Below are 26,609 nucleotides of genomic sequence, written 5' to 3' on the forward strand. Positions count from 1 at the left end.
CATGGCAACACCAGATCCTTAACCCACTGAGCAAGGCCGGGGATCGAACCCATAACCTCATGGCTTCTAGTCAGACTCGTTTCCACTGGGCCATGACGGGAACTCCTGTTCCACAGTTCTTGATATTCTGTCCATTTTCTCATTCTTTTTTTTTTTTTTCTTGGCATTTCAGTTTTAGAAGTTTCTATTGGCATTTCTTCAAGCTTGCTGATTCTTTTTCTCTGCTGTGTTCAGTCTGTTGATGAGCCTAAGACATTCTTCAGTTCCTTTACAGCATATTTCCTTACAGTTTCCATCTCTGTGTTTATATTACTCATCTGTTCTTGCATGTTGTCCACCTTTTCCATTAAGGCCCTTCGCATATTAATCATAGTTATTTTAAACTGTTATTCTGAAAATTCCAACATTCCTTACATATCCGACTCTGGTTCTAGTGCTTGCTCTGTCTCCCCATGCTGGTTTTTTTTTTTTTTTTTTTGGTCTTTCTTCTTAGAGCTGCACCCATGGCATATGGAGGTTCCCAGGCTGGGGGTCCAGTCAGAGCTGTAGCTACCAGCCTACACCAGGGCCACAGCAACGTGGGATCCGAGCCGCATCTGCAACCTACACCACAGCTCACAGCAATGCCAGATCCTTAACCCATGGAGCGAGGCCAGGGGATCGAACTTGCGTCGTCATGGATGCCAGTCAGGTTCGTTAACTGCTGAGCCACGACGGGAACTCCTTTTTTTTTTTTATGTTTTGCAATTTTATTTTTTGAAAGCTGGACATGACATACTGGGTAAAAGTAACTAAAGTAAATAGACCTTTAATGTGAGGTTTTATGTTTATCTGGATAGGGATTAGGATGTGTTTCCTGCTTGCTACATCTGTATGTGTCAGAGGCTCAAATTTTCTCTGCTTTTGCTTTTGTCTCGCCTGTATCTTTGGGTTTGTGCAGTTCTTAGAGTTGTATTCCCCTGTTGTTATTCATGAGCCCTATAGATGTATTAGTAAACTGTAGGGGGTGGGATGTGTTCTCTAGTCCTGTGATCAGGTTTCCATCTTTTAGTAAGCCTGCAACCCTTGGTTGTGAACTTCACAAGTGCTTCTCAGTTTTGTTTTCGTTTGCTTTTTTTTTTTTCCTCCCCTACATGAGACAGGAAGGCTAGATAGAGGGAGCTAGAATTCAGCTTTCCTTTCCCCTAAGTTGGTTAAGCGCTCATAAAATAGTTTCTTGGAATTCCCATCATGGCTGAGCAGTAACGAACCTGACTAATATCCACGAGGATGTGGGTTTAATCCCTGGCTTCGCTCAGTGGGTTAAGGATCTGGCACTGACATGAGCTACGGTGTAGGTTGCAGACGCAGCTCGGATCCTGCATTGCTGTGGTGGTGGTGGTGGTGGCATAGGCTGGCGGCTACAGCTCTGATTCGACCCCTAGCCTGGGAACTCCCATCTGCCGCAGGTATGGCCCTACAAAGACAAAAAATAAATAGTCTATGTTAAGGGCCATCCTTGTTAAGAACAGAATGCTTCATCATTTTCCTGCCTCCTGCTTGAAGTGCTGAGGGGATTCTTCTCTGGTCTTCAGTGTGAGAATCTAGTAGGGCTTCTGGAGGTAAAAGGTATGGAAACGTATGGTGCCCCTAAGACTAGGCCTTCGCAAGTTCTTAACTCTCAAACTTGTCCACACTAAGCCTCCAACTGTTCTTCAGTTACAATGTAGGTTCTCCTGCCCTGGGACTGGTTCTCACAGAGGCTTCTGCTAGTGTAAGCTGAAATTGTCTTTATCCACTTGTCTCCCTAAGTTTGGGGACAGCAGTTTGCCCTATGAGCCGAGTCCTTGGATGGATCTAAGGAGAGCTGTTGCTTTTCAGCATATTCAATTTTTTTTGGTCTCATTGTGAGGATGAGAATGACTCCCAAGCCCCTTACGTGCTTGACCGGAAAGCAGAATTCCTCCTTTTATTTTATTTTTTATTTTTTTGGTCTTTTTTTGCTATTTCTTTGGGCCGCTCCCGCGGCATTTGGAGGTTCCCAGGCTAGGGGTCGAATCAGAGCTGTAGCTGCCAGCCTACGCCAGAGCCACAGCAATGCCTCCTTTTATTTTTACTAGGATATATGCATCCACCTTTTCTTGTTACCTTTATCAGTGATGACACAGATTTGTTCCCTTTCCGTTCTTTTCACTTCATTGAATTGGATACATCCCTTGATGTTAAAAAGTTATTTATTTTAGAACATATGAATGAATCCATTTTTTGTTTCTTTCCATCGTCAGAAATAATTTGGTATGTTCACCACATCTGGGATAAATATCCTATTTTGGGTTCTTTTAAAAGTCAACTCTAGGAGTTTTCTTGTGGTGCAGAGGGTTAAGGATCTGGCATTGTTGCTGCAGCAGCTTGGGTTGCTGCTGTGGGGTGGGTTCAGTCCCTGATCTGGGAATTTCCTCACGCCACAGGCGCAGCTAAAATAAAATAAAATAAAAAACAAACAAACAAATAAAAATCAACTCTAAAAGAAAACCATCTGGAATGTATTGCACTGTGGTGTATGTTGTAAGTGGATATTGTTTTCCATTTTGATATCTAGGAGTCCCTCAACTATTTACTAAAAAGTGATTCTTTCTTTATATTTGTGTTATTTCTTCTGGTTTATCACCTATCAAATTCTTTATCCATTGGTAGCATCTCTAGCTATTTTTTTTTAAACCACGTCCTTTTAAAAAATTATTGGAGTATAGTTGATTTACGGAGTTGTATAAAATCTCTAAATCCAGTGCCATGAGATTCGTTTGTTTGTTTTTACATTTTTTTGACCATACCCATGCATGCAGAAGTTCTCTGGCCAGGGATGGAACCCATACCATAGCAGCGACCTAAGCTGCAGCAGTGACAGTGCCAGATCCTTCACCCACAGAGCCACCTGGGAACTCTAATAAGGTTTTGATGATTTTTTTTGGTAAAAGATTAAAATCTGACAGGGTTAGGAGTTCCCATTGTGGCACAGTGGAAATGAAACCAACTAGGAACCATGAGGTTACAGGTTCGATCCCTGGCCTTGCTCAGTGGGTTAAGGATCTGGCGTTGCTGTGAGCTGTGGTGTAGGTCGCAGACTCAGCTCGGATCTGGCATTGCCGTGGCTCTGGTGTAGGCCACCAGCAACAGCTCCGAGTAGACCCCTAGTCTGGGAGCCTCCATATGCTGTGGGCACGGCCCTAAAAAGACAAAAATAAATAAATAAAAAAATAAAATCTGAGGTTATTTTTCCCATATTTACATTTAAGAAAATACAGGAGTTCCCGTTGTGGCTCAGGTGGTTAAAAACCTGACATAGTATCCATGAGGATGTGGGTTTGCTCCCTGGCCTCCTTCAGTGGGTTAAGGATCCAGCATTGCTGCAAGCTGTGGCCTAGGTTGCAGATGTGGCTTGGATCCGGTGTTGTCCTGGCTGTGGTGTAGGCTGGCAGCTGCAGCTCTGATTAAGCTCCTGGCCTGGGAACTTCCATATACTGTAGGCACCACCATAAAAAGAAAAAAAAAAGAAAATACATATGCTAGTATCTTTGCCTTCTTAGTCTTCTAGATGAAGTTCACTATCCATCTTTCACGTTGTGTAAAGAATGCCCTGGAGACTTTCACTATGTGGTTGTCATATAGTTCAAATTAGTATCTGTTTCATTCTTGCTGTATTTAGACTTTCTCTCTAGGAGCATGATCCATCTTTGTTGATTTATTTCATTCTTTTTTCCCTCCTATTTGGATTTTGTAAGTTTTAAAGTAATATTGTGTTTCAAGTTTATGTCGCTTTCGTAGATAAATTACTGTATTTTTTCGTTCTGTGGTAGTTCATGGGAATGCAGGGTGTTTCGGTCTATTTACTTTATACTTGCTGAATTCATTTATTACCCTTAGTTATTTTTAGTTAATTTTCTTAGAGTTGTATAGATATGTGTTCATGCAATCCAAACATCAGAATGTGATGTTTCTTCCTTCTCTGTGTACATTGTTCATTTTTTTCCTCTTAAAGTTTTCTTTTACCATGTTAAATATAATAGGCAATAGGAGGCGTCATTGTCTTCCTGTATTAGGGGGAATGAGGTTTTGCTTCTTGGTTTTAATTTAAATATTCTGGGAGTTCCCATCATGGCTCAGTGGTTAACGAATCCAACTAGGAACCATGAGGTGGCGGGTTTGATCCCTGGCCTTGCTCAGTGGGTTAAGGATCTGGCATTGCTGTGAGCTGTGGTGTAGGTTGCAGACGTGGCTCGGATCCTTCGTTGCTGTGGCTCTGGCGTAGGCTGGCCGCTACAGCTCTGATTCGACCTCTAGCCTGGGAACCTCCACATGCCATGGGAGTGGCCCTAGAAAAGGCAAAAAGACAAAATAAATAAATAAATATTCTCTATCATACCCATATCAAGAAATAAATCTTCCATCTTGGAATATTTTTAAAAATTTTATTCTGAAATAAATGTTAATTGTAAAAAAATCCATTCTTGACATCTGTTGAGATAATTATGGCCTTTAAAATTTCCTCTGTTAATCTGATAAATGATGTTGACAGTTTCCCTTGGGATCTCAATCTTGTGTTCTCGGAATAAACTCTCCTTATTTATAGTAGGCAGATCTTTCAATGTAACCCTATATTCAATTTCTTAAAGTTTATTTTGGTAATTTACTAATATATTTCAAAGTGAATGTGATCTATAAAATTTGAGGTTTTTTTTTCGTCTTTTTTAGGGCTTTACCTGTGGCATATGGAAGTTCCCAGGCTAGGGGTCAAAATGGGGCTACAGCTGCTGGCCTACGCCACAGCCACAGCAACACGGGATTCGAGCCACATCTGCCACCTACACTGTAGCTCACAGCAATGCTGGATCCTTAACTCACTCAGTGAGGCCAGGGTTTGAACCATTGTCCTCATGGATACTAGTTGGGTTCATTGCTGCTGAGCCACAGTGGGAACTCCTGAGTGGTGTCTTTGTCAGGCCTGGCAGGCTCTTGTCCTTGAACTTTAGGGTGCTTCTCTAGCCATCTTGTTTATCATTCTTTGGAAAGCCTTTCTAACAGAGGTTATATTTACAGTATCTCTGAGATAAAACCGAAGAAAAAGTTGATCTGCTAAGGGAAGATAGCTTATTATTGTATCAATTTTAATTTCTCTGACTTTTTACTTTTTTATTAATTTTTTTGCTTTTTAGGGCCACACCCACAGCATATGGAGGTTCCCAGGCTAGGGGTTGAATCAGAGCTACAGCCGCTGGCCTATACCACAGCCACAGCAATGCCAGATCTGAGCCACGTGTGCGACCTACCCCACAGCTCATGGCAAGGCCAGATCCTTAACCCACTGAGTGAGGCCAGGGGTCGAACCCGCAACCTCATGGTTTCTAGTGAGATTCGTTTCTGCTGCGCCATGACGGGAAGTCCTCTCTGACTTTTTAAAGGCCTTTGTTTGTCTGCTAATATTTATTGCCCTTTCATCTGTTGAGATTCAGGTTTTGTGTGTGTGTGTGTTTGTTTGTTTGTTTTGGCTATGCCTGTGGTATGTGCATGTCCCCAGGCCAAGGATCAAACCTGCACCACACCAGTAACCAGAGCCACAGCAGTGACAATATTGAGTCCTTCACCTACTGAACCACCAGGGAAAGTCTGAGATTCAGCTTTAATAATTTGAACAGTCTCTTTATATATCAAGGCTGTTTCTCCTTTGGAAAAATACTTATAGAAAATACTGTTTTGTTGTTTGCTTTACTTCCACATCTGTCAACAGTGTCTCGTCTGACTGGTTTGTCTTCTTCCTCCTTTTTCCCAATCGTGAGGGTTGCCCAAGTACGATATCTCCATTCTGTGTCCTTTCTCTCCTTTAATATTTCTCAAAGAGTGGTCTGGGCTTCTTGAGACGCTTTCATGGGGTCTGCACCGTCAAAACTATTTTCATATTAATATTAAGACCTGCTTTGCCTTTTTCATTCTCATTTTCTCATGAATATACACTGGAATTTTCTAGAAGCTGTATGACAGGTGCTGTCATTATTCTGATGGCTAAGGGAATAAGTGACCTCTGAAGGCAGACATTACAAAGATTTGCAGGAGTTCCCTGGTGGTAAAGCAGGCTAAGGATCCAGCATTATCACTGCTGTGGCTCGGGTTGCAGCTATGGCACCATTTGGATTCCTGGCCTGCGAACTTCTGCATGCCATGGGTGGGGCCAAGGGGAAAAAAAAAGATTTGCAAAATGCCTCTCACTAATTTTATTTTTGCTGTCTATAATACATTTATTTATTTTATTTTTTATTAAAGTTTAGTTGATTTACAGTGTTTCCTCAATTTCTGTTGGATAGCAGAGTGATCCAACCACACACAGTTGCCTGTGCTGTACAGTAGGGCCCCCTTGCCCATCCATTCCAAATGTTACAGTTTGCATCCACCAACCCCAAATTCCCCATCCATCCCACTCTCTCCCCCTCCCCCCAGCAACCACAAATCTGCTCTCCATGTCTGCGATATGTTTCTATTTTGTAGATAGGATCATCTATGCTGTATTTTTGATTGCACATATAAGCCATATCACATGATATTTGTCTTTCTCTTTCTGACTTACTTCACTTAGTATGAGAATCTCTGGTTTCATCCATGTTTCTGCAAATGACATTATTTTGTTCTTTTTCATGGCTCAGTAATAATCCATTGTATATACGTACCATATCTTCTTAATCCATTCATCTGTCGATGGACATTTAGCTTGTTTCCATGTCTTGGCTATTGTGAATAGTGCTGCAATGAATATTGGGGTGCTTGTATATTTTTGAATGAAGGTTTTGTCTGGATATATGCCCAGCAGTGGGATTACTGGGTCATATGGTACGTCTATATTTAGTTTTCTGAGGTACCTCTATACTGTTTGTGTGTGTGTTTCCATAGTGGTTGTATCAGTTTACATTCCCACCAACAGTGAAGGAGGGTACCCTTTTCTCCACACCCTCTCCAGCATTTGTTATTTGTTGACTTGTTGATGATGGCCATTCTGACTGGTGTGAAGTGGCACCTCACTGTAGTTTTGATTTGCATTTCTCTAATAATTAAAGACATCGAGCATTTTTTCATGCACCTGTTTGCCATCCGTATGTCTTCTTTGGAGGAATGTCTATTTTAGGTCTTCTGCCAGTTTTTCAGTAGGGTTTTTTTTTTGTCGTTGTTGAGTTGTAATAGTTATTTATATATTTTGGACACTAGGCCCTTGTCTGTTGCATTGTTTGCAAAGATTTTCTCCCATTCTGTGGGTTGTCTTTTCGATTTTTAAGTGTTTCCCTTTGCTATGTAAAAGCTTTTATTTTATTATTATTATTATTTTTTGTCTTTTTGCTATTTCTTTGGGCCGCTCCCACAGCATATGGAGGTTCCCAGGCTAGGGGTCCAATCGGAGCTGTAGCCACCGGCCTATGCCAGAGCCACAGCAATGTAGGATCCGAGCCGCGTCTGCAACCTACACCACAGCTCACGGCAACGCCGGATAGTTAACCCACTGAGCAAGGGCAGGGACTGAACCCGCAACCTCATGGTTCCTAGTCGGATTCGTTAACCACTGCGCCACGACGGGAACTCCTGTAAAAGCTTTTAAGTTTAATTAGGTCCCATTGGCTTATTTTTGTTTTTATTGACCTTATTCTATGAGGTGGATCAAATAAGATGTTGCTGTGATTTATGTTGAAGAGCATTCTGCCTATGTTTTCCTCTAGGAGTTTTATAGTATCTGGCCTTATATTTATGTCTTTAATCCACTTTGAGTTTATTTTTGTGCATGGTGTTAGAGAGTGTTCTAATTTCATTCTTTTACATGTAGCTGTCCAGTTTTCCCAGCACTGCTTATTGAAGAGACGATCTTTCTTCCACTGCATAAGTTCTTGACTCCTTTGTCATAGATTAGTTGACCATAGGTTCTTGGATTTATTTCTGGGCTTTCTCTCTTGTTCCATTGATCTGTATTCTGTTTTTGTACCAGTACCATATTGTTTTGATAACTGGAGCTTTGTAGTATTGTCTGAAGTCAAGGAGCCTGATACCCCCATTTCCATTTTTCTTTTTCAGTATTACTTTAGCTATTCAGGGTCTGTTATATTTCCATACAAATTTTTAGATATTCTCAGAGTTTCCATCGTGGCTCAGTGGTTAACGAATCTGACTAGGAACCATGAGGTTGCAGGTTCGATTCCTGGCCTTGTTCAGTGGGTTAAGGACTGGGTGTTGCTGTGGGCTGTGGTGTAGGTTGAAGATGAGGCTCGGATCCTGCATTGCTGTGGTTCTGGCGTAGGCCGGCAGCTGCAGCTCCGATTGGACCCCTAGCCTGGGAACCTCCATATGCCGCAGGAGCAGCCCTAGGAAAGGCAAAAAGACAAAAAAAACAATCAAAAAACCAACAAAAAACCAAATTTTTGAATATTCTGTCCTAGCTCTATGAAGAATGTCCTTGGTAGTTAGATTGGGATTGCATTGAATTTGTAGATTACCATGGGTAGTATAGTCATTTTGACAATATTGGTTCTTCTAATCCAAGAGCATGGTATAGCTTTCCATCTGTTTGTGTTATCTTTGATTTCTTTCATCAGCATTTTATAGCTTTCAGAGTGTAGTTCTTTTGTCTCTTTAGGTAGGTTTATTCCTAGGTATTTTATTCTTTTTGAGGTAAATGGGATGGTTTCTCTGATTTCTCTTTCTGATCTTTCATTGTCCGTATATAGAAATGCAATCAGTTTCTGTATATAAATTTTGTATCCTGCAACTTTGCCAGATTCATTGTTGATTCTTTTTATTTCTTTTTCTTCTCTGATTTCTGTTGCTAGGACTTCCAAAACTATGTTGAATAGTAGTGGTGAAAGTGGGCATCCTTGTCTTGTTCCTGATCTTAGTGGAAATGTTTTCAGTTTTTTTTTCCACTGAGAATGACCTTAACTGTGGGTTTGTCATATATGGCTTTTCTTACGTTGAAGTAGGTTCCCTCTCTGCCCACTTTCTGGAGAGTTTTTTTTTTTTTTAATACAGATTTTTTTCAAAGGTTAATATTAACATACAATGGGATGAATCTTGTTATATTTGAATATATGAACAGGTATTTATCGTAACATTTCCAGATTTAAATTTCTAATTCAATAAATATCTATAGCTAGAACACATATAAGTAAAAGCTCTTTAGGTCCCTCAATAATTTTGAAGACTAAATGGATCCTGAGACCAAATAGTTTGAGAGGAGTTCCCTAGTGACTCAGTGAGTTAGGATCTGGGGTTGTCACTGCTGTGGCTCAGGTCAGTGCTATCGTATGGGTTTGATTCCCTGGCCAGGCGGGTGCAGCCAAAAATGTTTGAGAACTGCTACCCTCGTCCTGTGTTTTGAGTCCTGTCTTTTCTCACAACCCTTACTCATCTGTGAGGATGACTCCCCGATGAAGATCATGCTGTGAAAAGAAGCACTATTATTTCCTCCGGGGACTTTTTACTCAAAATTTTGACAGGTAGTGGAGGTGCTTTGGGTTAAGGATTGTTCCACACCCCTGAAATAAGGCACCTTGGAGACTCCTCTCCAAGATTTGCATTTCATTTCTACCTCTCAAAATAAAGTAACTGAAACTGGAATTGGAGTGGAAACTAGATTATTTACTGAGCTCTCTCTGTGTGTCAGGCACTTAGGAACACAGGTTTAAGTCACCCTGTCTGCAAGTAGCTCAAGTTATAGTGGGCAGAAGGAGGGTGATTTTATGTCTGTGCCAGTCCTTATCACCTTCCGTGTTTATGTTGAGGGTTGACCTAATGTTCTATTTTTAATGATTTTATCATTAGTATTAATGATAGTCTTAATGATAATACTCTTATCTTGGTAAATTTTATAATGCCTCTCAACCCTTTCTTCCTCTTGCCTTCTCCCTTTTCCATGTTTGCGATGTCTAGCATATATCCCTTACACAGAATGCCACTTGCAGGTCAACAGTTACCTTTGTTGAGCCAAAAAAAAAAAAAAAAAAAGGAGTTCCCATTGTGGCTCAGTGGGTTACAAGCCCGACTAGTATCCATGAGGATGCAGGTTCGATCCCTGGCCTGGCTCAGGGGGTTAAGGAGCCAGCATTGCCCTGAGCTGTGGTGTAGGTCGCAGACGCGGCTCGGATCCTGCATGACTGGGGCTGTGGTATAGGCCGGCAGCTGCAGCTCCGATTGGACCCCTAGCCTGGGAACCTCTATATGCTGCGGGTGCAGCCCTGTTACCATGGGAATATGTGATATACTTTATACTTTTATTTGAAGGGTTATGTGTCAATGAGCCTGCCTATTCAGGTTTGTACATTTGTTTTTGCCAAATGGGCTAGTTGGGATGGAAATACTAATTTATTTGTACCAACACGTGTCGCTGTCATTAGTTAAACAAGATGCTAGTATGCCATACCACAAATTAGCACCACCCGACCCCATCCCCACCTGGCTCTTTCCTTATAACTGTTGGGAACATGTGCTCCTTCTCCCCCTTTCTCCCCTTCCTCCTCTTGCCCAAATCATCTACAGCGAAACTGGAAATGGCAAACTGCCTTCCTAGCCCTTTCCTCCTTTCTCACTTCCAGTCCACTGCTGCCGCTCTTACCTCCTAAAAGTATTTTTTTTTTTTGTCTTTTTGGGGCCGCACCCATGGCATATGGAGGTTCCCAGGCTAGGGGTCCAATCGGAGCTGTAGCTGCCAGCCTATGCCAGAGCCACAGCCACACGGGATCTGAGCCGCGTCTGCAACCTACACCACAGCTCACAGCAACGCTGGATCCTTAACCCCCTGAGCGAGGCCAGGGATCGAACCTGCAACCTCATGGCTCCTAGTCAGATTCATTTCCGCTGTGCCACGATGGGAACCCCAAAGTATGCTTTTTTATCATGTGGCTCCTAAGAAACTACACTGACTCCATCGGCTTCACAGACACTTCCCGATCTGTCTCCATCCATTTGGTCACAGCCAGCCAGTGCTCTCGTCAAGCACAAGTGCCAGCCTCATTCTCATCTGGAGCCTCTGGCCATTATATTTCCTGGTCCTGGCATACCCTCTTTCCTCCACGAAGCCTTCTCTAGCTCACCATCTCCTCTCCGTTTTCTCAACGCCACTTTCCCTTTTATTCTAACAGTTTAACACTTAGCTGCTGTGTAGTTGCATTCTATGAATGTATCCTCCCCCAGCTTGACCGTAAATTCCTTGAGGGTAGTGACAGGGTAACAAATGCTTTTTGTATCCTTCATCCTCTCCTCCTCATAGGGCAAGGCATAAATTTATTGAGTGACGGCCCCATAAATATGTTGATTGGCTATTAACCCTTCCTCCCCAACGAGACTCCCCCTGAGTAAGCATTTATCGAATACCTTCTCTGGAACAACACTAGAGTTGTTGGGACAACAGAAATGAGAAGGACATGGTGTAGTCACAAGACTCCAGTGGAAGAGATTATGCAATCAACATAGATGTCTGGACAAAGGGGGGCTGAGGGAAAAGCCTGTTTGAGCTGGCCCTAGACGGATTGAATGGGATTTCACCCGGCTGAAAAGAGGACGGGGGCGGGGGTGGCTGGATAGGATTTAAGACGGAATATCTGGCCTGAGCAAAGGCATGGAGGTGTAAAAATACATGGCCTCTGTGGAGCCTAACAAATCTGGTGGCAGAAGATACGTCTCTCTGGGGGAATGGGATCTAGATTTGAAAGGGCTCTGAATGCGATGCAAAGAAATAGAAACTTGACCCAAAAGGCCGGGGGGAACCAGCTTATGATTTTAAGCAAGAAGGTGACAGAAGACACTGAAAGTGTCAGCTATGTAATACAGATGTCGACCAAAGAACATCGCCCCCTGTTGGCCCAGCCCCCCCCCCCCCCCCCCGCCGCTCCGTTGGCCCTCCCCATAGCCCTCCATTATATGACAAGCCCTATAGTAATCCACTAGTTGGGATAAAAAACCAAATCCTGTTCCTTTGTTCCTGATCAACCCTAACGTCTGGTTGACCTCAGGCTTGTGACCATCTAGAGGTTTGACTTATTCCAGATATTCCATTCCCTGGACTGATATGTCAGTACAAAGCCCCAAAGTGTTGGGGAAAGAGCAATAGGCTTAGAAGCCAACTAAAGGCAGAATCCAGTCGCAGCTTTGAGGAACTTTAAGTTGTTTCCTCATTATCCTGCTGCTTTAACTTTTTCTTTGGAACTTTTTAATGTCTGCCAATTAAAACCAAAGACAACCAGAGCAGATCATCCACGGGTCCCTATGACTCTGAGTTGCCCTGATTATGGGTATTTTCTTGGTTGGACTCCACTTGGTTGCATCTGTTTCACATGATGTGCTTGCTGCTGCTACTTTTCTTTTGTTGACCCTTTATTTCTCTGTACTTGTTAAGGAAGCACTTTATAACCCAAACACTGCACCAGATAGCTGCTCCAGGAAATGTTTGAAATGAGGCACCTCAATTTAGCTGGAGTGTTCTGTGTCAGTGGGTTACAGGAAGGAGTTTGTAAGGTCCCTATGGGGAAACGGAAAAGTTTTCCAACTTCTCCTTTGTTGAGTCTTCATCTTGTAGCGTCATTATTTTGTTTTAATGAATTCCCAGAACAATATGTTCACCCTCTGAAAATACAACTACAGGACATATTCCAAAGCCAACTATAAATTTTTTTTGGACTCCTCATACTTTTCCCTCCTATGATTTGTGTGGCTAATGTAGAGTTCCTGGAACTGTGTATTTTAAAATCATTTCCTGGAGTTCCCATCCTGACGCAGCGGAAATGAATCCAGCTAGGAACCACGAGGTTGTGGGTTCGATCCCCGGCCTCTCTCAGTGGGTTAAGGGTCTGGCCTTGCAGTGAGCTGTGGTGTAAGTTCCAGACGCAGCTCGGATGTGATGTGGCTGTGGCTGTGGCACAGGCCAGCAGCTATAGCTCCGATTGGGCCCCTAGCCAGGGAACCTCCATGTGCTGTGGGTGCAGCCCTTAAAATAAATAAAATAAATAAATAAATAAATAATTTCCTGAATGAAACAGGGAACCAGTGAAGAGGGAGGGAAAGGATTCTGCATCATTTTGCAAATGTTCTTGCCTACTTTCAGGGCTAGTCCCTGGAATTCACCAGCATTTAATGAATTTAAACAGAAAGAAAATCTCTCCAGTTGTATCATGATATTAGCCTCAGTTCTTCTCATCAGCTAAAAACGGTGTTTATTCTCTGTTAAGATTTCTAGAACCCTGGCATACCTACTCTTGAGATTGAATGCTTTTATAGGTTCACTGAATGTAGTTCATATTTGTAGACAAATATCAACTGCAAATATTGACTCTAATGCCACTTGCATTTGAAAGGGAAAGTCAGTGTGGGGGTGAGGGCAGGGAACATGGCTTGTTTGGATTTTATTATTTGTGCTTAGGTCAATGTTATTTCTGCTTGTTTTTCATTTTCATCCGGTTGAGTTTCAAGTGGCAACAGAAGTGTCAAGTGGAATTCTTGGGCATTCAGGACTGGAGCTTGAGGTAGAGGTGAGAGCTAGAGATAGTAGGTTTCCTTAAAGGATAAGATAAAGGAAATCTGAGCAAGGCAGGGAAGGATCTGTTATCTCCGTTGGATCCAGAAAGCAAAGTAGAAAAGCTATTTTTTTTCTTAAATAAAGGCACTTCTGGAATTCCCATTGGGATTCAGCGGTAACGAACCCAACTAGCATCCATGAGGATGTGGGTTCAATCCCTGGCATCACTCAGCGGGTTAAGGATCCGGCATTGCCGTGAGCTGTGGTGTAGGTCACAGATGCGGCTTGGATCCGGCATTCCTCTGGCTGTGGTGTAGGCTGGCAGCTACAGCTTGATTCGACCCCTAGGCTGGGAACCTCCCTATGCTGCAGGAGTGGCTGTACAAAGCAAGATAAATAAATAAATGAAGACACTTCCTGGATGACAGGCGGGAAGACTGTGAGATTCCGAATTTCCTTGGTGGTGTTAGTCATAGCAAAAAAACTGCCAAGGATCCTGTGGTAGGTTAGACTTAGAAGAGGCAGCGGAGGCAGGGAACTAGTTAAGTGCATTTTTGCAGGTGTGCTGGGAGGAGGGGGGTGAAGGGATTAGGAGAGAGCAGGGGAAGAGTCCCGAGAGGATGAAGGATTGGCTGGCAGTGAGGGAGCTTGGCTGAGCCTGCAAAGCATGGCTTCTTAGTATCCTAGGAAACCTTGGATCCCAATAGAAGGGTTAGAGATTTTGTAGCTGAGGAAATAGGTTTCTGATGGATAATTTTCGACCCTATTCGTACCTGTCGGTAAAGAACCCTGCCTTCTCGACCTGACCACGTGTCACCATGGAAAGCATGGTAATATTCCTGGGGAACCTGTTATTTTGGTTCCTGTCTGCACAGAGTTCACCACCCTATTGGTGGGTACTAAAGAAGGTTACTGAGAATGCATTTCTTTTATTTATATTCATCCTTATCCATAAATGAATGGCAGATTTCCCTTGAAATATCTGTTCTCTTGGTTTTAGCCCCCACCATGATGTCGATAACTCCCAAGTCTTTACCTCTCAATCTTCATCTCATCTGGCCTACCCAGCATCATTTTTCTATTTTTCTTTTTTCCTTTTTTGTCTTTTTGCCTTTTCTAGGGCCGCTTGCATGGCATATGGAGGTTCCCAGGCTAGGGGTCGAATTGGAGCTGTAGCCACTGGCCTACACCACAGCCACAGCAACCAGGGATCCAAGCCACATCTGTGACCTACACCACAGCTCACTGCAACGCCGGATCCTTAATCCACTGAGCGAGGCCAGGGATTGAACCTGTGTCCTCATGGATGCCAGTCAGATTCGTTTATGCTGAGCCATGATGGGAACTCCTTTCTTAAAACACTAACTGGACAAGTTACTTAGGCTCTCTGAGCTTCAGTTTCCTCATCTATACTAGGAGTGCTAATTAATGCCAGAGCATAGAAACATTGGAAAAATTAAGTAAAAGAGTTCACTTTAATCGCATAGCCCAGGGACTGAAAATTGATTGAAGTCCTGGTAAATGTTGGTTCTTTTGGAGTTCCTGTCATTGCTCAGTGCTTAACAAACCTACTAGTATCCATGAAGATGCAAGTTTGATCCTTGCCCTTGCTTAGTGGGTTAAGGCTCTGGCATTGCTACGAGCTGTGGTGTAGGTCGCAGATTCGGCTTGGATCCTGAGTTGCTGTGGCTGTGGTGTACGCCGGCAGCTAGAGATCTGATTCGACCCCTAGCCTGGGAACCTCCATATGCCGTGGGTGAGGTCATAAAAAGACAAAAGACAAAAAAAAATGTTGGTTCTTTCTCCTTTATGCTCAAGGTTTAAGATATTTAATGTATCTGCTGTGATTCCAGTTTTTTAGGCCTAAGATTTAATTTAATCTGTTTGGTCTTTACCACATTCTTGCACATAATTCTGATAACCCAGAGTAAGAAATTTCTTAAAAGAGTTGTAAGGAGTTCCCTTGTGATGCAGTGGGTTAAGGATCTGGCATTGTCATTGCAGTGGCTCAGGTTGCTTCTGCAGCATGGGTTTGATCCCTGGCCTTGGAAGTTCCACATGCTGTACACGCAGCCAAAAATAAAATAGAGGAGTCCCATCGTGGCGTAACAAATCCGACTAGGAACCATGAGGTTGCAGGTTCGATTCCTGGCCTCACTCAGTGGGTGAAGGATCCGACGTTGCCATGAGCTGTGGTGTTTGTTCACAGACATGGCTCAGATCCTGTGTTGCTGTGGCTGTGGTGTAGGCCGGTGGCTATAGCTCCGATTCGACCCCTAGCCTGGGAACCTCCATATGCCATGGGAGCGGCCCTAGAAGAGGCAAAAAGACAAAAAAAAAAAAGAAAGAAAACAGTCGTAATACCTCAAAAGGAATATGATTTGCCTAATTCAATAGAACTTTGTTGACTATGATACTCGATCAAGATTTCATCAAAAAAAAAAAACGAAAGGGGGAGTTGAGTTCCCTTGTGGTGTAGTGGGTTAAGGATCCAGCACTGCCACTACAGCAGCTTGGGTTGCTTCTGTGGCACAAGTTTGATCCCGGCCTGGGAACTTTCACACAGCCCCTGCATGCCCCCCTGCCCCAATGGAGTAAAGCAGGGCTAAATTTGGCTGTAATGCAGGGTTTTTTTTTTTTAATCAATGTAAGATTTTTTTGGGTAAAATTTGATAATCTGAGGATTCCCACTTGGGACGTAGAAAGTATATCATCCTAAATATTAAATTCTTGAGCAGAAAACAGCATTGAAAGGCTCAGTATGCCTCTTTTTCCCAGTATTTCTGTGCATCTATATTGTGTTAGGAGCGCTGGGAGAGTCAGGCATGAAATGTTTTTCCACTCTGAAACAGCTAGCGCATTTCTCAATACCGATATCTAGTTTTTATTTTGGCTGATTACTTGTGAACTCCCATGAACTTTGTATGCCTGTCCTCATTTGGTTTGCTCATTAGCATGGTTCTCAAAACACTGCTATCAACTACATGGTAAGCACAGTAGTGCATTTATCTGGAAGGTATCTGAATATGCTAAGTAGTTTGCATGTCTATATTCTCAAAATAAGAGCATGAAACAAGACATATGAATAATTGGTAACCCAAAAGGTGAAAACTACCCCAAATGTCCATCAACTGATAAGTGGATAAAGGAAAATGTGGTATGGCCTGGGAGGTAGGGATAAAGTAGGCGGTTGGGATTAACATATATATACACTGCAATATATAAAATAGAGGAGTTCCCATGGTGGCTCAGTGGTTAACGAATCTGACTAGGAACCATGAGGTTGCAGGTTTGATCCCTGGCCTTGCTCAGTGGGTTAAGGATCTGTCGTTGCTGTGAGCTGTGGTGTAGGCTGGCAGCTACAGTGCCGATTTGACCCCTAGCCTGGGAACCTCCATGTGCCACGAGAGCGGCCCTAGAAAAGGCAAAAAGACAAAAAAAAAATATATATATATATACACACACACACACATATATATATATATGTATATATACATATATATATAAAATAGATAACCAACAGGGACCTACTGTATAGCACAGGGAACTATATTCATTGTTTTGTAATAACCTATAAAGGAAAAGAATCTGAAAAAGAATGTATATATTTTGCTGTAAGTGAATGGCAGGTTTCCCTTGGAGTATCTTTTCCTTGGAATATCTATCTGTATATATGTATGCATGTATGTATGTGTGTAGGTATACCTGAACTACACCTGAAATTACACAACATTCTAAATCAACTACATTTTAAAAAATGTGCTATATCCATACAATGGGTATGATTCAGTCCTAAAAAGAAATGTAGTACTGATAGATGCCATAGCATGGATAAGCCTCGACAAAATTAAGAGAAGTGAAAGAAGCCAGACACAAAAGGCCACATATTGTCTGATTACTTTTATTTGAAATATCCAGAACCAGCCAATCACAGACACAGAGAATAGAGGCAGATCCCCATCGTGGCGCATCGGAAACGAATCCGCCTAGGAACCATGAGGTTGCGAGTTCCATCCCTGGCCTCTCTCAGTGGGTTAAGGATCCAGCTTTGCCAGGAGCTATGGTGTAGGTTGCAGATGCGGATCGGATCTGGTGTTGCTGTGGCTGTGGTGTAGGCCGGCAGCTGTAGCTCCTATTCAGACCCCTAGCCTGGGAACCTCTATATGCTGCAGGTGGGGCCCGAAAAAGACCAAAAAAAAAAAAAAAATCAGAGAGAGAGAATAGAGGTTATAAAGGGCTGGGGAGTTATGTTTATGGGGTAACAAGTTTCTACTTGGGATGATGAAAATTTTCTGGAAATGCTTAGTGATGATGATTGCACAACAGTAAATGTTCTAAATGCTACTGAATTGTCTAGTTTAAAATGGTTCAAATGGTAAGTTTTGTATTATGTGTATTTACCACTATAAAAAAAAAGAATAAGTGGTAAGGGGCCTGGAAGTCATTGTAATAAGCCTCCTGCTTTTCTTTCTGCACAGGAGCCATGGATAACAGGGGCTTTCAGCAGGGAAGTTTCAATAGCTTCCAGAGCAGCTCCAGTGATGAAGACTTGATGGACATACCAGGGACAGCTATGGATTTCTCCATGAGAGATGATGTGCCTCCCTTAGATGGAGAAATAGAAGGTATCATTACTGCTGATGACAATTTATCTTTATCTTATTTTATTTTCACCTTTTTTTTTTTTGTCTTTTTACCATTTCTTGGGCCGCTCATGCGGCATGTGAAGGTTCCCAGGCTAGGGGTCCAATCGGAGCTGTAGCCACCGGCCTACGCCAGAGCCACAGCAACACAGGATCCGAGCCGAGTCTGCGACCTACACCATAGCTCACGGCAACGCCGGATCGTTAACCCACTGAGCAAGGCCAGGGATTGAACCCGCAACCTCATGGTTTCTAGTTGGATTCGTTAACCACTGTGCCACGATGGGAACTCCTTATTTTTACCTTTTTAAGGCTGAACCGGTGGTGTATGGAAGTTCCCAGGCTAGGGGTCGAATCACAGTTGCAGCGGCTGGTTTATGCCATAGCCACAGCAGTGCCAGATCTGAGCCGCATTTGTGCCCTCAACCTGCGGCAACTGCTGCCTGCAATCGGGGCCAGGGATTGAACCCTCCTTCTCATGGATACTAGTCGGGTTCATTACCGCTGAACCATGACAGGAATTCTGACAATTTATCTTTATTTATTTATTTGTCTTTTTGCCTTTTCTAGGGCCACTCCTGCGACATATGGAGGTTCCCAGGCTAGGGGTCAAATCAGAGCTGTAGCGGCCAGCCTACACCAGAGGCACAGCAACAAAGGATTCTAGCCACATCTGCAACCTACACCACAGCTCACAGCAACGCCAGATCCTTAACCCACTGAGCAAGGCCAGGGATCGAACCCGCAACCTCATGGTTCCTAGTCGGATTCGTTAACCACTGAGCCATGATGGGAACTCCTATAATTGGGTTTTTGTTATCTGGAATATATTTATCAAATGAGAATTCCCCTTATTGATTATTTGGTTATCCAGTAATGGCATCCTTTTCAATGGCTGCCTTCAATTTCATGGTATAGCTTTACCATAGTTTACTTAACCAAGCTTCTAGTGATATACATTTTATTTGCTTTCAGTCTTTTGCTATTACAAACAGTGCTGCAGTGGACAGCCTTGTGTGTGCGTGTGTGTGTGTGTGTGTGTGTGTGTGTCTTTTAAGTGTATGAAAGTATTTCTGTAGCATGAATATATAAGAGTGCTTATTTCTCAACAGCCTTACTGGTGCTGAATATTATAATCCTTTTTTCATCCTTACAATATGATTACATGAATAAACAGATTCCTATTATGCTTTAATTTTTACTTTTTAAAATTCATGAGGTTGAGCGTATTTTCTTATGTTTCTTAGCCATTTCACTTTCTTTCTCTGCAAGTTTCCTGTTCACATGATCTTACTTTTCTAATGGGCTGATTATCTTATTTTCTATAGAAGCTTTTTGTGCTATTGTTATTTTTTCTCTTTTCTTGGGTTGCACCTGCGGCATATGGAGGTTCCCAGGCTAGGGGTCTAATCGGAGCTGTAGCCACAGGCCTACACCACAGCTACAGCAATGGCAGATCTAAGCTGCATCTGTGACCTACACCCCAGCTCACGGCAACACCAGATCCTTCACCCACTGAGCAAGGCCAGGGATCGAACACGCAACGTCATGGTTCGTGTTGGATTTGTTTCTGCTGCGCCTCAATGGGAACTCCCAAATATTTAAAATTTTTATATGACTAGGTATATCACCCTTTTGTGACTTCTGAGTTTCTTATTGTATTTAGAAAGGAGTGTATCAGTTTAAGATTAAGTTCAAATAATTAAAACTATTGTCTCATTCTTCAAGTGATTGGCATTGCCATTCTTAAAGTGAAGTCAGGGGACAAGAAACTACTGTCCAAATTCCTTTTCTTTTTTTTTTTTTCCTTTTAGGGCTGCCCCTGAGGCATATGGAATTTCCCAGGCTAGGGGTCAAATGGGAGCTGCAGCTGCCAGCCTACACCACAGCCACAACAACGCGGGATCTGAGCTCTGTCTGTGGCCTACACTGCAGCTCAGGGCAATGCCAGATCCTTAACCCACTGAGTGGGGCCAGGGATTGAACCCCCATCCTCATGGTTACTGGTCAGATTCGCTACCCGTGAGCCACAACAGGAACTCCTCCAACTGTCAGAATTCTTATTTAGCAAAGTTATATTAAGGGCATATGACATTGAAGATATTTTGCTAGGTTCTGGGAATTATCAAGGCTTTAAAGCACCATCCATGACTTCTTCTTTTTTTTTTTTTTTTGTCTTTATTTTTTTTTTAGGGCCGCACCTGCAGCATATGGAGGTTCCCAGGCTAGGGGTCAAATTGGAGCTGTAGCCACAGGCCTACACCACAGTCACAGCAACACCAGAGCCAGATCTGAGCCGTGTCTGCGGCCTACACCACAGCTCACGGCAATGCTGGATCCTCAACCCACTGAGTGCAGCCAGGGATCGAACCCGCAACCTCATGGTTCCTAGTCGTATTTGTTAACCACTGCGCCACGACGGGAACTCCCATCCATGACTTCTCGAATGTGATTGTAGCTAGCCAAACACTAAATACCTTACCTTATGAGAGTACCTACCTCTTAGAGTTGTTTTCAGGATTAAAAGAGATAACATATAAAGTGTTTATGTGTCTGGCATCGAGTTAATGCTCAATGAAAATTAGCTATTATTATTAGTAGTAGTAGTAGTAGTATTATTTTACTTCTATTACAACCGTATGTTATAAGTGCTATAGCTCTTATAAGAACTTAACAGAGGATTCATTCTGTGTGTATATAGGATTGGAAAAAATTTCGCACAAAAGTTGTGTCTGAGAAGGACCTCGAAAGTTAAATTACTTGGTAGGAAGAAGAGCATTCAACGCAGAATAGAAGCTTTTACAGAGCTAACAGGAATACTATACAGAAGAATAAAAAGACAGACTATAAGCCCAATTAAGTAAATTGGGGCCTTGAATATTGTGCTACGAAGTTTGAGTCATGAGGACAAACTCCCTCATGTACTCATTGGACAGGCACTTTTTGAGCACCTGCTATAAACCAGGCATTCCTATAGGCACTGGGGATACAGAGGCAGGCTTAACATAGATAAGAGCCAAGCCGATCTGGAATTTAGATTTAGATGACTAAGTGAATAAACAGATTCCCGAGTTAACTGCCCCATTGTGATAAGTCCTAGGATGGAAATAAGCTGAATGACAATAGATGATAACCTGGGAGTAAGGCTTTCGTTGGAAAGGTCGGGGAAGGCTTCTCTGAGGGGAGGTGACCAGCTTGGTATAGGTGAATGTACCAGTGTGGAAAACCACAGGTTCAAAAGCAGAACATGACATTTGCCTGGTAAAGATACCTCAGGGCAGCGACAGTAGAAGAGAGCCGCTGAATTTAACGTTCAAAAAAGAAAGGTACTCATGGTTTGGTATTTGATGGTTTTTCCCATTTGCCTGCTAATATAAAAGGAATGTGTGTGTTACTTCCATTATTGTGTGATTATAACCATAGTGAGTCAATTGTACCAATTACTGGTTTCTAGGAGGTGGTCAGTTAGGGTAGCCATAAAGTTAAACTGGCTACCTCTACTTAAGGCTTCTGGCTAAACCACAGTGGTTTAGCCCAATTATCATTATTGCTTCTTTTTTTTTTTTTTTTTTTTGCTTTTTAGGGTCTCACCTGAAGCATATGGAGGTTCCCAGACTAGGGGGCGAATCGGAGCTGTAGCCACAGGCCTACACCACAGCCACAGCAATGCGGGATCCGAGACATGTCTGCAACCTCCACCACAGCTCACGGCAACACCGGATCCTTAACCCGCCGAGCGAGGCCAAGGATCGAACCCGCCACCTCATGGCTCCTAGTCGGATTGTTTCCACTGTGCCATAACGGGAACTCCAGAAAATTTTTTTTTCAAATATTTTGAACTGTCGTTGGTTGAATCCATGGATGTGGATCTGTGACCTACACCACAGTTCACGGCAATGCTGGATCCTTAACCCACCCAGCCAGGCCAGGGATCGAGCCTGGGTCCTCATGGATGCTAGTCGGATTCATTAGCCCCTGAGCCATGATGGGAACTCCATCATCATTGCTTCTAAGAGAAATTGATTTCTTATAGCAGCCATGTGACTTCTTGTGTGTTCACGTTGCTCTCAGTAGGTAATTGGGTGACTATCCATTATTCCCATTTAAATAAACTAGAAAACGGAGACAGATGGGATTTTTTGACCTTGCTTATGACTGGAATGTGGTTTTACGTGCATAGTCCTTTACCAGCTTTTCAGCAGCCTTTACAGGGGAATTACTCCTTGTGGTTTCCCAACATCTGACCATATAATAATGAGGCTGTTTTCCATGAGCCACACACAAAAATCAGTCCACTTACACTACTCTATGGTGATAGAATTTTCCTGCTTTGCTTTTAAATTGTTCACACTTTATTAAATGTTCTCGCATGGGATTTCCTAACAAACACAACAACAGGAAAAAAAGGTCATAAAGTCCTTGATACTTGGTGGTGAAACTGTGCATAAAATCTACATTTTATACCAGGCACAATGGCACGTACTAAAAAGATTAGTTAAAAGGAGCTTGAAAGGGCCGTAGAAGTGGTTCTTGTTTTCCAGATGGCTCGAGGGATTGATTTATGAGGAATGAATAAATAAATTATGCATGGCATGGTTAAATGCATCGGAGGTAGTGTTATAGTAGTCTGTAAATTAGAGGAAACATAAACACAGAGACCTGAAAAAAAGGGGAGGAGAGGGGAAAATAGAAAAAGGGCTTGAGTAACAGGAAAACATTCTGAGCTGTTCTCATAGTGCATCTGTTCTCACTTGCCCGCCTCCGCAGCCTGGAACTCCTGGTCGGCAGTTCATTCACTTATTCGGTGTTTTATGGGAATATCTAGATATGAGCCCAGCACTGTGCTGTTGCAGTACTATTCTTGGATGCCCTCCCTCCCCTCACTTCCTTGTCTTTCTACCTGGCATGCTTTGCCACACACAAAGAGGAGACATTCCTGGCAAAGAAAGCCACCCAAGTGAAGACACACAGCAGTGTCTTTCCTACTCCAGAAACCGTCTGCCTGTCTGCAGCCTGAGGCTCCCAGGGTGGAGAGGGCAGATAGGGTGGGAGATCAGTTCTAGGTGTGCTTTGGGACCTTATCTTGAAACCAAGGAGTCATCAAATGGTTTAAAAACAGAGGAATGATCTGATCAGATTTGTGTTTTAGAGAATTTATGGCCGCGTGGAGGATGGATTCAGGGAAAGAGTACACTGGAGACTGGAAGACCGGTTGAACTGTTCATTTTTTTAAAAAACTATCCAGGAGTTCCCATCGTGGCGCGGTGGAAGCGAATCCGACTAGGAACCATGAGGTTGTGGGTTCGATCCCTGGCCACACTCAGTGGCTTAAGGATCTGGCATTGCCGTGAGCTGTGGTGTAGGTCACAGGTGAGGCTTGGATCTTCCATTGCTGTGGCTGTGGCGTAGGCCGGCATTGTAGCTCCAATTCAGATCCCTAGCCTGGGAACCTTCATATGCTGTGAGTGTAGCCCTAAAAAGCAAAATAAATTAATTAAACAAACAAAAACAAACAAGCAATGTAGGCAAAAGCGCAAAGGCCCTGAATTAAGACAGCAGGGACGGATGATAAGTGTAGATAATAAAAATGCTCGAGAAATTTCTGAGTGGGGATCAATAGGACCGATTTGACATGGACAATAAGCCAGAAGCATCACAGATGACTTCAAAGCCCAGGTGGAGTAGGAGCAGGCCATCTCCCCCTTGCTTGTGAGAACGTGCCCAGACCACCCCTGCGAGCCTCAGCAAAACCTCCCAAGGTCCCAGGGAAGGGAAAAAAAACAAAGCTCTTTTAAAATGAAAAACATGATGGTGTACAAAATCCACCTTGTAAGTTATGAAACAGTTTTTGTTTGTTCTGCTCCTCTGTTAAAAAAATATATATATCATGGGGAGTTCCTGTCGTGGCTCAGTGGTTAACGAATCCGACTAGGAACCATGAGGTTGTGGGTTCGATCCCTGGCCTTGCTCAGTGGGTGAAGGATCTGGCATTGCCGTGAGTTGTGGTGTAGGTCGCAGATGCGGCTCGGATCCTGCGTTGCTCTGGCTCTGGCGTAGGCTGGCAGCTACAGCTCCGATTCAGACCCCTAGCCTGGCAACCTCCATATGCCGTAGGAGCGGCCCAAGAAATGGCAAAAAGACAAAAAAAAAAAAAAATCATGATATTCCTTAAGAGGGAAACAGAAAGCTTCTTGGGGGTCCAGCTCGTGGAGAAAACTTAGCATCATCATCTCGAGCAATTATCGAACCATCGCCCTTGAACTTCCCTAAACACTTAGCCTAAGAGAGTGGCAGTTGTCATTGCTGTTTTTTGAGCTTAGGAGGAAAAGAAGTAGCTCATATCAAAAGCTCTGTGGGACCATCAACTTCACCGGTTTTAGATGCCGAACCCTTAAAATGAAGCCTATGATAATGGTCCACAGGCTTAAAGGCTTCCTTTAGGTTCCTTTAATGGGAACATACCTGGTCAGATTTTAAAGCGTATGCCCTCTCATCTCTCATATATATATATATTTGTATTGAGTAAAGTATCCATTTTATTCAGGTATACTTCATTTTTTGCCTAATGTCTCATGCAGGATTCCCCACCACTTTTATTTTTTTAAATTTTTTTATTATTATTATTTTTTGTCTTTCTGTCTTTTCTAGTGCTGCACTCATGGCACGTGGAGGTTCCCAGGCTAGGGGCCTAATCGGAGCCATAGCCGCTGGCTTACGCCAGAGCCACAGCAACACGGGATCCGACCTACACCACAGCTCACGGCAACGCTGGATCCTTCACCCACTGAGCAAGGCCGGGGTTCGAACCCACAACCTCATGGTTCCTAGTCGGATTCATTAACCACTGAGCCATGACGGGAACTCCTCCCCACCACTTTGTCTCCTCGGGCTTCCCCTTCCTTGGCTGTGATGGTTTCTTAGCCGCTTTGTCTATGGTGACCTTGACAGTTTTGAGGATTACTGGCCGGGTATTTATAGAATGTCCCTCAGTTGGGCTTTGTTTGATGTTTTTCTCATACTTCCACTGGGGTTTGGGGGAGGAAGACTGAAGGTGAAGTGTAATTCTTATCACATCATATCAAAGGTATATGCCGCTGCCAGTATGACTCATCCGTTACTGCTGATGTTGACCTTGAGGCTGAGGCAGTGTTTGTCAGGTTTCTCCACTGTGAAGTTATTACTGTTTTTTTTTTTTTCTTCATCCCTTCCATAATGTGTGCTTTGGAAGGAAGTCACTGCATAGCCTGCACTTGAGCAAGTTTTGCTCCACCTCCTTGAGGGTGACGTGTCTACCGAAACTATTTGGAATTGTTCCGCATGGGAAATTTCTCTCTTCTCTCCCATTTATTTATTCAATCACTTGTTTATATCAGTAGGGACTCATTTGTTTACTACTTGGGGTTATAATCCATGATTATTTATTTTATTCAAAGTTTCTAGCTTTGCATCTGGAACTCTTTGAATGGGCTCTGTCTCCTTCCTCAGTCCGAGAACCAGCCAACTTCTCCAAGGAGCTCTGGTTCCTTTCTATGGAGACTGGTATTAGAAAGCAAGATCTGGACACTGGGTGTGCTTTTTTTTTTTTTCCTTGTATTGGAGGATTGTTGCTTCTAGGCCCTCTCAGTAAGGAAATATAAATACATGTATATACTGACCTATGTATAGTATGTATGCATAACTATATGTAACCATCTGTGTCTATATTAAGGTAAACATGAGATCATATGGATATCTCTAATTCCAATCCATTATGACATGGATCATTCTTTTTTTTTTTTTGCTTTTTAGGGCTGCACCTGCAGCATATGGAGGTTCCCAGGCTAGGGGTCCAATTGGAGCTACAGCTGCTGGTCTACACCATAGCCACAGCAACATCAGATCTGAGCCGTGTCTGCGACCTACAGCACAGCTCACGGCAATGCCGGATCCTTAACCCACTGAGCGAGGCCAGGGATCGAACCTGCAACCTCATGGTTCCTAGTCAGATTCATTTCTGCTGCACCACGAAACTCCTACATGGATCATTCTTGCCTCTTCCCCTTGCTTGTTTGTAAGCTTCCTTTCCAGGTAGTGAGAAATGCACCTCCCACCCTCCACCATCCATTATTTAACTGTTCATTTCCAGGATATAAACATGGAGTTTCAAATTGTTAACCCTTAGCCTTTGCCTTTACTCTTATGAATGCCACTCATTTCCAGGTACTTGACTCAGCGTCTTTTCCCTCTACCCCTTTTAGTGAGGCTCTTTCACATATTTGTAATATAATTAGGTTCTTTCGTCACATTCTGCATTCCATCCTGGGATTTTTTTTTTAAATTGCATACATTAAGGTTCACTCTTTGTGCTGTAAAGCTCTAAGGATTTTGACAAATGCATAGTGACATGTATCCACAGTATCATGCAGAATAGTTCCACTGCCCTAAAAAATCCCCTGTATCTTATCTATTCAATGTCCTTCCTT

At 43.0% G+C, this 26,609-nt stretch overlaps 1 protein-coding gene across 1 annotated transcript in view; it reads left to right on the forward strand.

Moving 5' to 3' along the window:
- The window catches only part of CLCN5 (chloride voltage-gated channel 5), a 202,312-nt gene that overhangs the window by 125,102 nt on the left and 50,601 nt on the right, over window positions 1–26,609 (forward strand). Inside the window, exon 3 of the mRNA XM_047764833.1 lies at window positions 17,983–18,129. Coding sequence (XP_047620789.1) covers window positions 17,983–18,129 — 147 coding nt within the window. The remainder of the gene's footprint in view (window positions 1–17,982; window positions 18,130–26,609) is intronic.

The sequence above is a fragment of the Phacochoerus africanus genome, chromosome X (genome assembly GCF_016906955.1).
Source record: "Phacochoerus africanus isolate WHEZ1 chromosome X, ROS_Pafr_v1, whole genome shotgun sequence".
NCBI lineage: Eukaryota > Metazoa > Chordata > Mammalia > Artiodactyla > Suidae > Phacochoerus > Phacochoerus africanus.